The sequence below is a fragment of the Sycon ciliatum genome, chromosome 12 (genome assembly GCF_964019385.1).
Source record: "Sycon ciliatum chromosome 12, ocSycCili1.1, whole genome shotgun sequence".
Classification (NCBI taxonomy): domain Eukaryota; kingdom Metazoa; phylum Porifera; class Calcarea; order Leucosolenida; family Sycettidae; genus Sycon; species Sycon ciliatum.
Window position 1 is genome coordinate 27934904 of NC_088654.1, and position 14227 is coordinate 27949130.

A 14227-nucleotide genomic window follows, 5' to 3' on the forward strand; every position below is an offset into this window, starting at 1 on the left:
ATCGGCGCTATACTTGGTGTCCACCTCGCCATCTTCTGTCATAGCGAGTGTGGCCCACACCTCTACCTCTCGGCAAACACGGACAACGTATTGATGAAACGACTCATCTGACCGCTGCTTGCCTGTCAGCAATGTCTTCCACGCTTTATCCGGAGTCTTTCCGAGCGAGGCAAGCAACTCTCGTTTTGCTTCCTCGTAATTATTGCATCCAATACATATCCTCTCCGCTTTGCTACCCGCTAGCGCGATGCGCAGTCGCAGCAGCCATTCGCTTTCTTCGAACTCGTTCTTGGAACAGATGTCCTCGAACAGGTCAAGATAACGCTCCAATGGCTGCGTTCCATCATATGAGGGGATTTTCATCACCGGTTGACGCCCACCGCTGTGACTGGGAGATTCCTCTGTACCTCCCATCGTGGCTTTACCCTCACCCTCCTGCGCATTGGCGATGCGCTCGTTAATCTCCTTTAGTGTTTTGGCAAACTCGGTGCGGAGCGCCTCCTCTCGCCGTCTGGCACTGCGCTCCTCACGCTCCGCGTACTGTTGGAGCCTCTGCTCCACATGTACCTTCAACAACTCGCCTTCTAATCCTAACCGCTCTCCATTGTCGATAAAGCTGGCTTCCAAATTGTTCCATAGTTCCTCTGCCATGCTCGCTCGTATCCTGGCGTGGTCGCCAAATGTTGTGAACCCTGCAAGATTCTCTAAATTGTCAGGATCGTACGACCACACGGCACGAGGACAACTCTTTTCCTTTACACAGTATATTTCACTTCATCTGATAATTAACAATGAACACTAATAACACCAGCTATTTATAGCATGCAAAAACAGCGTACATGCAAAACATAAGCAGATAAAACTGGACATAACAGCGTATACAGCAAAACGCACACAACGCATATAGCGTATGCCATGCAGCAACATCAGCGGTACGGCGGAGTCGAAATACAACATTTCAACGAATACAATGCCATAAGCGCGAAGGCCTTTCCCAATTGAGAACTGGTGGTTTACAACAGCCTACCTCTATCATTCCCCACCCATTTCACCCAAAGAACATCCAAAAGTTCAAGACAGCAGCTTATCACCATCTCCTCAGAACGAACTGGAACTGGGCCACTCATAGCATACGCGAGTAAGAGGGTGCAGTGTCCTACCCTGCTTGGACATACATGTAATCTCTCCTCACGGACAGTCTCCTCTTGAATTTAAAAGTCTAACAGCGTTCACATCAATATTCAACTTATTCTTTTGCTCACTGAGCAATACAATCTTTCCATTTTCTTTCTTCTGTTTTCTTTTTCAATTTAATCCTCCCCACCCAATATCCCGTTGGTGCGTCCATGGAGCTATGAAGCCGAGACCTCTGGTCGGCGGAGCTTAATGGGCCCCACCACCACACTCCATCATTCACCCCAGTGTCTGGAGATATGTGGATTTTGTAGAGAAAAAAAAATATATTAAAATTATTATCTCCACGTAGATTATTTGAATATTTATTATAATTTATTAACTGGTTCGAGGGAAAGAGACAAACGAGAAAAGTCTGAAGAAAAAATTGACTGTCACCACCAGGACTCGAACCATTATTATTAATAATATTTTGTCTATACACCGACGTGAAGCCTCTGGCAAACTCCAAATCCAAACAAGTAACGTAGTTGCGTGATGTCTGCGGCCTTCATCCTATTCATAGCTATAATAATATTATTAAAATTATTATCTCCACGTTGATTATTTGAATATTATTATTATTTATAATATTATTATTTGTCTAGTGATAAATAATTTTGGGGGCGTCAGACACGCTAGGGTCACTACGGTATTGACCGTACCACTATTGGCTGCAGGTACCCCACGAATCAATGGAACGCCCTGATATGGGGCTCTAAAATTTCAAAATGTTCAGCAGAAACCCCCCTCCCTTCGCCTCGAGCATACCTCAGATGGCTGACCGTACCACCCTGAAATGCCTTCCGACGCCCCAGAATAGGGCTTGAAAGTGATGACGTCAAAACGGCCAGGGAGTAGTAAGTTGACATCAGATTTCTATTTTTGGATCCACTAAGGTGTGACTTTGCTATTGCCTAAGTATGTGGGTGCATAGCAACCCACTCATGTCGCATGCAGGTGTGACTTTTATTTCGCCACCAGTTGTAACCCCGCCCCAGTAGCCAAATCAGTCAGTTTCACTGGCTACATCACCATGCTGTGGGTAAGACCGCTTGAAATGATTATGTGCTTGGATCCATACAAAAACTGGATCCAAGTGGATCCATTTTTTGAATTTTTGAAATTGTTGCTATGCTGTGACGTAGCACTTTCAAGCCGTAAGATGAGTCGTCTTGTTCACTGCACTAGAATGTGGTGGGAAGGAATGAATGACTCATGCACTGCCGGTCGCTAGCGCTAGTCTGCACGCCTTCGGCGAAAATAATAATATTTAAATTATTTATTTTAGCTGACAAGTGATTGGTTATGACTCGACTGTGATTTCTGCTATAATTATGTAGATAATGAACACACGCTCGATACTCGAATCCTTTGTCTTTGAGGACTGACGATGGCGGAGGATCACAAATTACCAGCGTCTCTCCTAAAGGCGCAGACACGATTGCGTGATGCGGTCAAGGATCGTGGTGTGCAGATCAGCGGAGGTTTAGGAACAGATGGGGAAATATCTTTGAGCGAGCTCTTTGTCAATCTTACTCTGCTGACAAAGGATGAAGTAGAAACGCTTTTCAAGGGCGAGTCGTTCTTTTCCTCCGAATCTGAGAGAGCACGCCAGCTAGATGCTATCAGAGCAGCTCAGGATGGAAAGTCCGCAAAGACACGTGGCATTGAGCTTAGCGAGATCTTCTCTGACACAGGAAGCGATAGTGCAAAGGGCCAAACAGGCGGCAGCGGAGTAATTGATTCCGAATGTGGACTTCTGTCTCGTGCAGCTAGCAACGTGTCCATTGGAGTGAAAAAGAATAACGTGCTTGCGTTTGGCAGTGCGGGCAGTGGCAAATCTACAATCTTCCTTCTCATGCTGGAATACCTGTGGGCTATAGATTCGCTGTTGAAGGAGAAGATTGATCTTGTCTTGGCCGTTGAGTTACGACGTGCTGAGGTGCGATCTGCAACTAGCCTGTGTGAGTTGCTGGCTGCTCGATTCGACAGGTTGGACATGGAACAAGATGAGCTGGAGGAGATAGCTCGCTACTTTCGCCGTCATCCGTCACGTCTCTGTGTTGTGCTTGACGGCATGGACGAATGCAGCCTGGAGAAATGTAGCCCGTATATGCAAGACATGCTGTTGAGGGAACGCAGTGTTGATATGCATGTGGTGGTCACATCTCGACCATGCGCCGATGCTTACAAGTTAAGCCAATGTGGAAAGTACCATCAACAACTGGAGGTTATCGGATTCTCACAAGAGAACGTGAAGACGTACGTGAGAAAAGTGGTGGGCGGAAAACAAGCGGAGGAGATGCTGGAGAAGCTGCATGCACAGCCGGACATGCTAGCATTGATGGGAACTCCATTATTTGCTGCTCTGGCATGTGAGCTGTACCACAGCGGACGTGGCTTGGCGAAATCGAGCACAGCATTGTACGAGTCGCTACTTCTACGTGTCTTGGAGCGGAATGCAGGCAAATTGCACAAGTCGTTTGCCGAGGCGGATGCACGGGAGATTGAGTTGCTGTACGAGATCTCCCGCTTTGCACTTGCAATGTTGTCGGTGCAAAAGGCCGTGTTCAGCGAGTCGGACGTGAAAAGCGCTGGTCTAAGTGATGCCGCTGTTCAGCTTGGACTCCTGATTGCTTACAAAGACAGCAGCTCGACTGAGAACCGACAGTACCGCTTCGCTCACCTGTCCCTACAGGAGTTCATGTCGGCATGGTATCTGTCACGCGAAGTGCTGAAGGACGAGCATGACGCGGCATGGCTGGTGAAGAGAGTCGGTCATTACGGTGGTCACATGTCAATGTTCTGGCGCTTCGTCATTACACTATTACCGCGCAAGCCCTCGTTCGTCGTCATGGAGCATCTCTGGCGGCTAATCTGTGAGGAGCGTATATCGTCGACATCGGACACCGCCGACTCTCGTCTTGTGGCTGACATTGTCAGCTACTTCCATCGCAAGTCTGCACGTCCGGGTCTTGAAAGGATGCAGTCCATGCTTTGCGCAACGCTAACGTATGAGAAAATGCAAGAACTGGCCTACAAGCTGCTGGAGGAGACGTGCGGTGAGGGCAACGGCTGCCAACGTGTCGAGAGCGCTTTGCCACGGGGGAGAGAGTTGACAGACGAACTATTTCTGTCAACTCTCATCGATGTGTGGAAGAAGGAGGCAGTGGATCCCAACACGGAAGTATTCCTCACTGCTGTGCGCAGCGTCAATCCCGTCGCCGCATTACAATGCGAGCATATGATGCGTCCGAGCACCAAGACACCGGACCCGTCATCCACCGAGGACGCTACTGCTACTGCTATGCCTGCAGTTCGTCCAGCGAAGTCGACCGAGGAACGGCGCTATCTGGTTCATCTTCTGGTGGCTCATCATGAACACTGCCAGTATCAAGGTGTGTCCTGTAATGGTCATTGTTCATTCTTTTCACAAGTGTTTCACAAAGGCATTAGCTTCTCCCGTGTAAGCCTATCTCTTTTTGATTGTGTATCTATTGGGCACTTTCTCAGCACACATTATTGCTTTGATAGCAGTACCATTGATTTCTCTGGCTCTGGCTTTGGGAATGCTGGTCTGCGACGCGTTGCTGCTGGTCTGTCGCAATGCAAGGGTGTACGCACGCTTAATCTTGTCTTGAATGCATGTGACGATGGCAGTATACTGTCGTCCATCATTCAGTCTTTGTCAGGCAGTCTAGTGGATGTCAGTGTGTATGGTAATCGTGTAGATAGTGATGGTGTTGTATCAGTGTGTAAAGCATTGTCTACTTGTTCTAAGCTGAGTGGAGCCGATGTGACCTACCATGGTATAGGTATAGGTGCAGGTGGTGTTGTCCCTCTGTCATGTGTTAGTGAAGTTGTTGAGTCATGCCCTAACCTGTGTAAGCTGATTGCATGGGACTGTGTTTTCCAGTATGATGATGATTGTTTGGAAAGGTTTGTCAGAGCTGTTCAGTATCATGCTGTGTTGCGTACACTATGGGTTTCACGCGATATTCGTGAGCATGCCATTTTGCGGTCCCGGCTTGAGCAGCTTGTCCGTGACCCTACCTGTACCCTGTCTTCAATCTCTGCTTGGTGATGACTGTGTTTGTAGTATGTGTACATTATGTGAGTGTGTAGATGATTAGTTTCCTGATTTGTCTCTTGAGCACAGACCAGCAGCAGCAGCAGCAAAGCCTAGACCAGTTCTTTTTTTCTACCTATCTAATGTACATAGAGAAGCCACTACTGTCGTCATACTTGAATTTTCATTTTTCTATTGATTGAAATAATTTCCATGTCTATACCCCACTCTCGTAGTACAACCACTGTAGAGAATACATTGTATTTTTTCTTAGTAGCTCTGCTTATAACAATCTCTTTTCCCCCGAGTGTGTGCTTTTTCTTGAGTATTTTTGCTGTTCATGAACTCGTATCAGGCTGACTAATCACGGCCAAGTTATAATTTTATAATGTACAAATGTAATATCAACCCCAGGTCGAATCTCCTGACGATCAAATGTGCTGAGCCTGTCTTTGATATTGTTTGATACCGGACTGTGTGTTTGTGCGTGCGCGCGTGCGCATGCGTGTGTCTGTGTGTGTGTGTGTGCGTGCGCGCGGGCGCGCGTACGTGAGTGGCCAGGAAAAGCCACTTCAATCAGCTGTGTGGTGTAGACCAGGCGAAAATCCGTGGCGGTCAATTCGTCAGCCATGCGAGCTGTAGAATGCTGTAGTCCCAGCACAAGTTGCTATCTCTAACATAGCTGCTTCCGCGATGGGCAGGTCGGAGGTGAGGTGTGGTGTGTGTGTGTGTACATGAGCGAGCGTGTCTGTTGGGATCAGGTGGAGTGTGTGTGTTTGTGTGCGCGTGTGTGTGTGTGCGTGTATATTGTGTGTCCCATATGGTGCAGTGGTATGTGCAGCGATTTCCAATCGAGAGGTTGCGGGTTTAATTCCCGACGATTATGGTCACACACGTCTTTCTTCTCTTTCTCAGACTCCTCCTGACTTTTCTTTCATTCTCCTGGGTGGTTACCAACAGCCAGTGTATGCCAGAGTCTGTGGTGTGATGTGTGTGCGGCAAAAAAATGAATAAAGACCACAAGTAGGGATTCACTGGCCAGAACAAATCTGTGTGGTGTAGACCAGGCTGAATAGTGGTGGTCAATTCTTCAGCCTTGCCAGCTATTGAATGATGCAATCCCAGAACAAGCTGCTATGGCTTCTGCTGTATGGGCGTCAAATGGTGCGTGTGTGTGTGTGTGGTGTGCGTGTGTGTGTGTGTGTGTGTGTGTGTGGTGTGCGTGTGTGTGTGTGTGTGTGTGTGTGTGTGTGTGTGTGTGTGTGGCAGCTAGTTCGGTTGGCGGGAACGCTTATGCCTGCTTGTGTTGGGTCTGTTGTCAACGGGCTCGGTTGCTTGAAGGAGTAATGTTGTACCTGCCACCTTTGTTGGTTTCAGGGTTCATAAACTCTCTTTCTTTGAAGTATACATACCTGTTAACCATGGACTACTTCTGGCTAGATTAACTCTTGTGGAATCATGGGGCTAGTGAAGCTTGTATCAGATCCACTCTGATATAGCCACCCACACTAGCAGGAAGTATTACCTTCACTCGGGGCAGGGGTAAAATGCAGTTGGATCCCTGGACGGATACCCTGATGCAGTCAATCCTTTTTCTGCACCTTGTCCTCCCCCACTTACTGAGGTGTGGTGAGCCCATACGTTGGATCATTTCCAAGTCCACCCAGAGTTTGGGAATTAACCAGTTTGGGCAGGGAGCAAGTACAAGTATAAGTGTGTGTGTGTGTGTTTGTCTGTGTGTGTGTTTGTCTGTGTGTGTGTGTGTGTGTGTGTGTGTGTGTTTGTCTGTGTGTGTGTGTGTTTGTGTGTGTGTGTGTGTTTGTGTGTGTGTATGTGTGTGTGTGTGTGTGTGTGTGTGTGTGTGTGTGTGTGTGTGTGTGTGTGTGTGTGTGTGTGTGTGTGTGTGTGTGTGTGTGTGTCCCATATGTGTCCCATATGGTGCAGTGGTATGTGCAGCGATTTCCAATCGATAGATTGCGGGTTCGATTCCCGACGATTATGGTCACACACGTCTTTCTTCTCTTTCTCATACTCTTCCTGACTTTTCTTTCATTCTCCTGGGTGGTTACCAACAGCCAGTGCATGCCGGAGTATGTGGTGTGATGTGTGTGTGGGAAAAAAAAGAAAGAAAAAAAAGAAAAAAATGAAAAAGACCAAAAAAGGGATTCACTGGCCAGAAAATGTCACTCCAAATAGCTGTATGGTGTAGACCAGGCTGAATAGTGACGGTCAATTCTTCAGCCTTGCAAGCTGTTGAATGGTGTAATCCCAGCACAAGTTGCTATGGCTTCTGCCGTAGCATTGCTATCATCGCCTCCGGCGATGGGCGTCAAAGGTCAAAGGTCAAAGGTGTGTGTGTGTGTGTGTGTGTGTGTGTGTGTGTGTGTGTGTGTGTGTGTGTGTGTGTGTATGTGTGCATCAGCCTTTCAAGCTGTTGAATGGTGTAATCCCAGCACAAGTTGCTATGTCTAACATAGCTGTTCGCTATCATCGCTTCCGCGATGGGCATGTCTGAGGTGTGTGTGTGTGTGTGTGTGTGTGTGTGTATGTGTGCCAGCTAGTTCGGTTGGTAGGTACACTAGGTACACTTATGCCTGATTGCGTTGGGTCTGTTGCCAACAGGCTCGGCTGCTTGAAGGTGTAATGTTGTACCTGCCACCTTTCCAGTCGAGGGGTGCCGCAAGGATCCGTCCTCGGCCCCCTCCTGTTCACACTATACATCCGTAACCTTCGATGCTGCTTGCCCCAGCAGGTCACAAACCAGGAATTTGCAGACGACATTGCAATTGAAGCCTCGGGCAGTTGCGAACAAGTGTGCTCTTCTCTAAGCACAGCCATCACTGGCCTGTCGCAGTGGTTGGAGGACCGCGGGCTAATGCTGAACCAAAAGAAAACGCAAGCTCTGTTGATTACCCCAAGAGGCCCAGCCCCTGACACAGATAACATTCGAATTCGCTGTGGGAATGCAGCCCTTGCAGTTGTGGAACAAGCGCGGTACCTGGGCGTAATGGTAGATGGGCAGCTCTCCTGGGAGCCTCACGTCAATCACACAATCCAGCAGGTGCGGAAGTCAGTAGGTGCGCTGTGGCGGAGCCGCCGAAGCCTCACCCTGGCGTCAAAGATCCTGTTTTACAGGTCGATGATCCAGGGTAGGTTGTCGTACGCTTCCAACGCCTTTTATCCGTCACTTCAAATTGGCAACATGGAGCCCCTCACACGTCTAACGAAGTGCGCTATCCGCGGCTTCTTCGGTCTGCCACCGTGGTCGCGCACGAGCCCGATCTTTGAACAGCTCCGCCTCACCACCCTGGAGGACATGTTTACCATTAAGCTCCTCATCTTTGTCCGTCGTTGTCTGTTCTCCCGAGCTAGCTCCCTCTTCACCAGCTTCTTCGTGAGAGTTACTGGTGACCGCACTCGGGGAGCAGCACATCACCTCGTTCGAGTACCATTTTGGCCCGGTCCTGCGGGTCGAGCGACCATGCAGTTCATCGGCGCAGTCCTGTGGAACCAGCTCCCGCCTGATCTCCGTTCCGAGCCCAGCCACCTTCAGTTCTGTGCCCTGCTAAAAGCGCATCATGGCTCCGTTTAAATGCTTTTCGGCTAGTGTGTTTCTGTGGTATAGCGGACTGAAGAATAGTAAACGTGTTTTGCAATATATGTATGAAGCTATTTTGTATATAGTATGTTCCCATTCCGTTTTAGCTTTGGTGTAGCCCTGAGGTTGATTGCTTATTTATTTCTACCCTCCTCTCTCCATACTTCTGTCCCCCCCCCCTCTCTCTCATTCCTTCTGTCGTCCACATGTATCAAAGGAGGCGAAATCGCCTGTTTGTGGTGCGACGTTAAATAAACTTCTACAACAACAACAACAACCTTTGTTGGTTTCATGGTTCATACCCTTTCTATTTGAGAATACATACCTGTTAACCATGGAAAACCTCTGGCTAGATTAACTCTTGTGTAATCAATGGTGCTAGTGAAGCTTATATCAGATCCACTCTGATTTAGCCACCCACACTAATACTAAGTATTACTTCCACTGGGGGGGGGGGGGGGAGAGCAGGGGCAACTGCAGTTGGATCACGGGACGGATACCCTGATGCCGTCAATCCTCAATTTTTCTGCACCTTGTCCTCACCCTCATACTGAGGTGTGATGAACCCATAAGTGGGATCATTTCCAAGTCCACCCATAGTTTTGGATTTCAGGGGGTGCCGGACGTTGGGCCATACAATAGCGAGTCATCTTTCCAAGATTCCTTTTTGAGTCTTCTTCCCCTCTCCCTGGGAGACCCACGTGACTAGTTTTGGCAGTGAGCAAGTAAGTGTGTGTGTGTGTGTGTGTGTGTGTGTGTGTGTGTGTATGTGTGTGTGTCAGTGTGTGTCAGTGTGTGTGTGTGTGTGTGTGTGTGTGTGTGTGTGGTGGGGACGTGTGTGTGTGTGTGTGTGTGTGTTTGTGTGTGTGTGTGTGTGTGTGTGTGTGTGTATGTGTGTGTGTGTGTGTGTGTGTGTGTGTGTGTGTGTGTGTGTGTGTGTGGTCCCATATGGTGCAGTGGTATGTGCAGCGATTTCCAATCGATAGATTGCGGGTTCGATTCCCGACGTTTATGGTCACACACGGCTTTCTTCTCTTCTCAGACTCTTCCTGACTTTCCTTTCATTCTCCTGGGTGGTTACCAACAGCCAGTGCATGCCGGAGTATGTGGTGTGATGTGTGTGCGGGAAAAAAATTGAAAAGACCAAAAATAGGGATTCACTGGCCAGAGAAAGTCACTTCAAAATAGCTGTATGGTGTAGACCAGGCTGAGTAGTGACGGTCAATTCTTCAGCCTTGCAAGCTGTTGAATGGTGCAATCCCAGCACAAGTTGCTATGGCTTCTGCCGTAGCATTGCTATCATCGCCTCCGGCGATGGGCGTCAAAGGTCAAGGTCAAGGTGTGTGGTGGGGAGGTGCGTGTGTGTGTGTTTGGGGTGTGTGTGTGTGCGTGTGTGTGTGGTGGGGACGTGTGTGTGTGTGTGTGTTGGTATTTGTCCGTCAGTGTGGGTGCGTGCGTGCGTGAGAGTGTTGACCGTTTCCTAACGCAGGTTGATCTGTATCACTAAAATGTAGTGACGTGTAGTTACATCAGGGTGTGTCGTGAAAGCCTTCAGCTCTCCCTGTACTGGTTGACACTGATTTTCACACACCCTTACCAACACCGTACCTTGCACTTGTACACAAACCCAGTACCAGCTCACTAGAACACAGCTTTTTAGATCACACTTCGCTCACTCAAACTCAGCTCTGTGATTCACACTTCGCTCACTCCAACTCAGCTCTGTGATTCACACTTCGCTCACTCAAACTCAGCTATGTGATTCACACTTCGCTCACTCCAACTCAGCTCTGTGGTTCACACTTCGCTCACTCCAACTCAGCTCTGTGGTTCACACTTCGCTCACTCCAACTCAGCTCTGTGATTCACACTTCGCTCACTCCAACTCAGCTCTGTGGTTCACACTTCGCTCACTCCAACTCAGCTCTGTGGTTCACACTTCGCTCACTCAAACTCAGCTCTGTGATTCACACTTCGCTCACTCCAACTCAGCTCTGTGGTTCACACTTCGCTCACTCCAACACAGCTCTGTGATTCACACTTCGCTCACTCCAACACAGCTCAGTCTCTCACAATTCGCTCACATTACGTGATACATCATGACACGACACGACTCAGTCAGATGATGTGCTCTGAGTCTGAAGGCAAAGTCAAAATTGTTGAAGTCATCTTTCCAGTTTACATGGTTTGTGTGTTTGAGTCCGTCTCTCTTGTTGTGTGGAGGTGACCTTCTATGTGACATGGTCTGCAATGTCCGCTACATGCAGCTACAAGTGGTGTTACGTTAGTTGTGGATTCCAGCAGTTACCTAACAACACGGCGACTGGCTATACTCAATTATCTCCTAGTGTTTCAAACAGTCGAGAGTAGAGCACCATCTGGCCCTGAGATGGTAAGCAGCAATGTTTGGACCGCCGAGGCAGGCTCAGGTGTGTGGCCTAACCGGAACGCAACTGTCGACACAACATTGGTGGACATTAATATTTTCGTCACAAGTTCCGTACAGCCAACATTCTTCTGGGGATGGCACAGGGAATGGATATTCCGTCCGTACAGTCCACATTCCGCTGCCTATGCGACCGAGAGTGGACATTTCGCCACAAGCCCCGTAAAGTCGACATTCTGTTTGGCATTCGACTGGGGTTGAACAGCGCTTTATCAGCTAGGTGAACTGGTGATACAACTTTCGGTAAGTACCCGTACTCGCTATGATGGAGAAGTGTGGTCTGTGCCAAACGTGTGTCTGTGTGCGTGCACGCTTATGTGTGTGTGTGTGTGTGTGTGTGTGTGTGTGTGTGTGTGTGTGTGTGTGTGTGTGTGTGTGTGTGTGTGTGTGTGGTGTGTGTGTGTACATGGGGTGTGTGTGTGTGTGTGTGCGCTTATGTGTGTGTGTGTGTGTACATGGTGTGTGTCTGTACATGGTGTGTGTCTGTACATGGTGTGTGTGTGTGTCTGTGTGTGTGTATGTGTATTCTCCTGGGTGGTTACCAACAGCCAGTGTATGCCGGAGTATGTGGTGTGGTGTGTGTGTAGGAAAAAAATGGAAAAACGAAAAATAGGGATTCACTGACCAGAAAAAGTCACTTCAAACAGCTGTGTGGTGGATACCAGGCTAAAAATAGTGGCGGTCAATTCATCAGCCTTGCAAGCTGTTGAATGGTGTAATCCCAGCACAAGTTGCTATGTCTATCATAGCTGTTCGCTATCATCGCTTCCGCGATGGGCATGTCTGAGGTCTGAGGTCTGAGGTGTGTATGTGTGTGTGTATATGTGTGCGTGTGTGTGTGTGTGTTTGTGTCTGTGTTTGTGTGATGTTACGTCTGGCAAGAGTTCGGCTGTGTGATGTGTGCACCGTAGTGGTGTTATTCTGTAAAGTTAATAATCAACTCTGGCTGGGGGAGTGGACGTGAAGGAAAGGAAGCATGGGTGCGTGTGTGTGTGTGTGCGGGTGTGTGTGTGTTTGTGTGTGTGTGTCGCATTAAAGCGCAGCGTTTATGCTCATTAACAGCTAGCATCATTGCAGCTCACCGCCGCGGGTACGTGCTGCCCCATGTCCTCGAATGAACATGGTGCCGCACAACTGCCCCTGCTGCCCCATGCCCTTGCATGAAGTACTGAAGTAGATTCCTTCCGCTGACCGTGACTTCTATTTGTACTAAATCTATTGAAAATGTAAACTAAAATGTTACTACCGGGTCTCCACGGGAGCTTTTTAAATGTTAAGGTGCAAGTTTCCAGTGAATTTGACTGTAGAGAAGAATGCCTGATCTGCAGCTAAGCACGTCCATATGTTATAATCTCTGTTTGAACGCCCGATATCCTAAGCGTGTCAGTTTCTAGTACTCAAAACATGTCAAACTCCTACTTCGAAGTACATTTGCATTTTGGTATGTCCAGTTTGAACATCAGTTTATGATTATTTTGCTTGTTGGCGTTGGCATCAACCGTTGGCATAAAGCAGGTATATAGCCTTCGCTTAAGCTGGCATGAAAAAGAAAGCTCATCCTAAGCGAGAGGGCTAGAGGACAATATAACGATAACGAGATACAGAATTCAAAGAGATCCAATGAGTTCAACATACAATTCAAAACAAGAAAGAAAGAAAAGAAAAACAGAGCCGAATCTACCGATTGATCCATCAATCGACAAAAGGGGACTAATCCGTTAATGGTTAATGTTGCAAAGTAGAAGCTGATTGTAGTTGCAGATCTCCAGGCCAGGGCCAGCATATTGCCGATTCTGGATAGGTCTCCCCAGCATTTGATGTGGTAATTATCATAATTGTTGATAAAATTGTTAGAGTATCTAGAGTATCTAGTATCTAGAGTATCTAGTGTAATTGTATCCGTTATTATTGTTTTAGAGTATCTAGTGTAATAGACCAATCCCGAAAAGATTGTCTGGGTTCGAAAGGGGGCATGTCAACTGAGAGTACACTGTACAACACATACATGGCACTACCTGATCAGCATGCGGCACAGGACGTGTTTGATAGTTCGCGTGTAAATGCGAGGGTAAGTACACGGTTTTCTCGTTAGTTGCATGCAAGAGAGACGATGCGACAGAAAGCAAAGCCCTTTGTAGTTTTCTCTCTCGCACTGGTAATGGTCTGCTGTTGGAGTTGAAATGCTAAGACATAATCCTTGTTTCGCTCTTCTGTGTAGTGTGAAGAGGTCAACGAACATGTAGAGCTCACTTTGATGAAGTAGGCAAGGCTGTGAGCGCTGTGGCTCAAAGCGATAGGCCCTAAATCTTACGAGATATTTCGAGTGCTATTGTTTGTTGCGAGCGCTTCGTCTTCGATGAGTCCTGCCTCTTTCCTGGTAGCTGCCCTCCTATTGGACCAACCACGAAGTGACTGTACTCATCTGCAGCCGATCAATGTTATATTGCACAAGAAGATATCGTTTTCGCCAAGCCAGTGCCCCGCCAAAGACCATCGCCGTGTCACACCGTCGGAACTAGTTCATGATGAGAAACATCATTCGCGCGAGCGTGATGAAGAACTATTTCGAAAGACAACATAGTCTTTACCCCTGGGACGACAACTATGTGCACGTCCTGCAAGGGGAGAATGTCATCAGCGACATCACCGAAGACGACGGCAGTATTTCGGAAACCTGGAGTCAGCGGAGGTCGTCAAGCTCCTCCCGGTACATGTACAGTATGTAACATGTCGACACGAGCGTGCGGAAACACAGCATACACTGTAGTAATGTTGCGAGAGTTTGCGGAAGGAGTCCAAGTCGGGAAATCCAGCATCAGCTCCAAAAGCTACCTGTAGGTGGGCGATGAGACTCCAGCTTCAGACTACAACAGTCAGGACTTGTAAATAGTTGAACTTTGTGAAGCAGCAGATCGAGAAGTTAGCTGAAATCGTAGCT

The 14227-nt window shown here is 48.1% G+C and overlaps 1 protein-coding gene across 1 annotated transcript; it reads left to right on the forward strand.

Annotated features, from left to right (window-relative positions):
* The first annotated feature begins 2566 nt into the window (after window positions 1–2566).
* On the forward strand, window positions 2567–5260 carry LOC135828105 (NACHT, LRR and PYD domains-containing protein 3-like). The gene has a single exon (XM_065340538.1). The coding sequence runs from the start codon at window positions 2567–2569 to the stop codon at window positions 5258–5260; it is 2694 nt and encodes an 897-aa protein (XP_065196610.1).
* The last annotated feature ends 8967 nt before the right edge of the window (window positions 5261–14227 follow it).

Excerpts from the sequence above, each read along its gene's own strand:
- LOC135828105 (XM_065340538.1), top strand. The coding sequence starts at position 2,567 with ATGGCGGAGGATCACAAATTACCAGCGTCTCTCCTAAAGGCGCAGACA.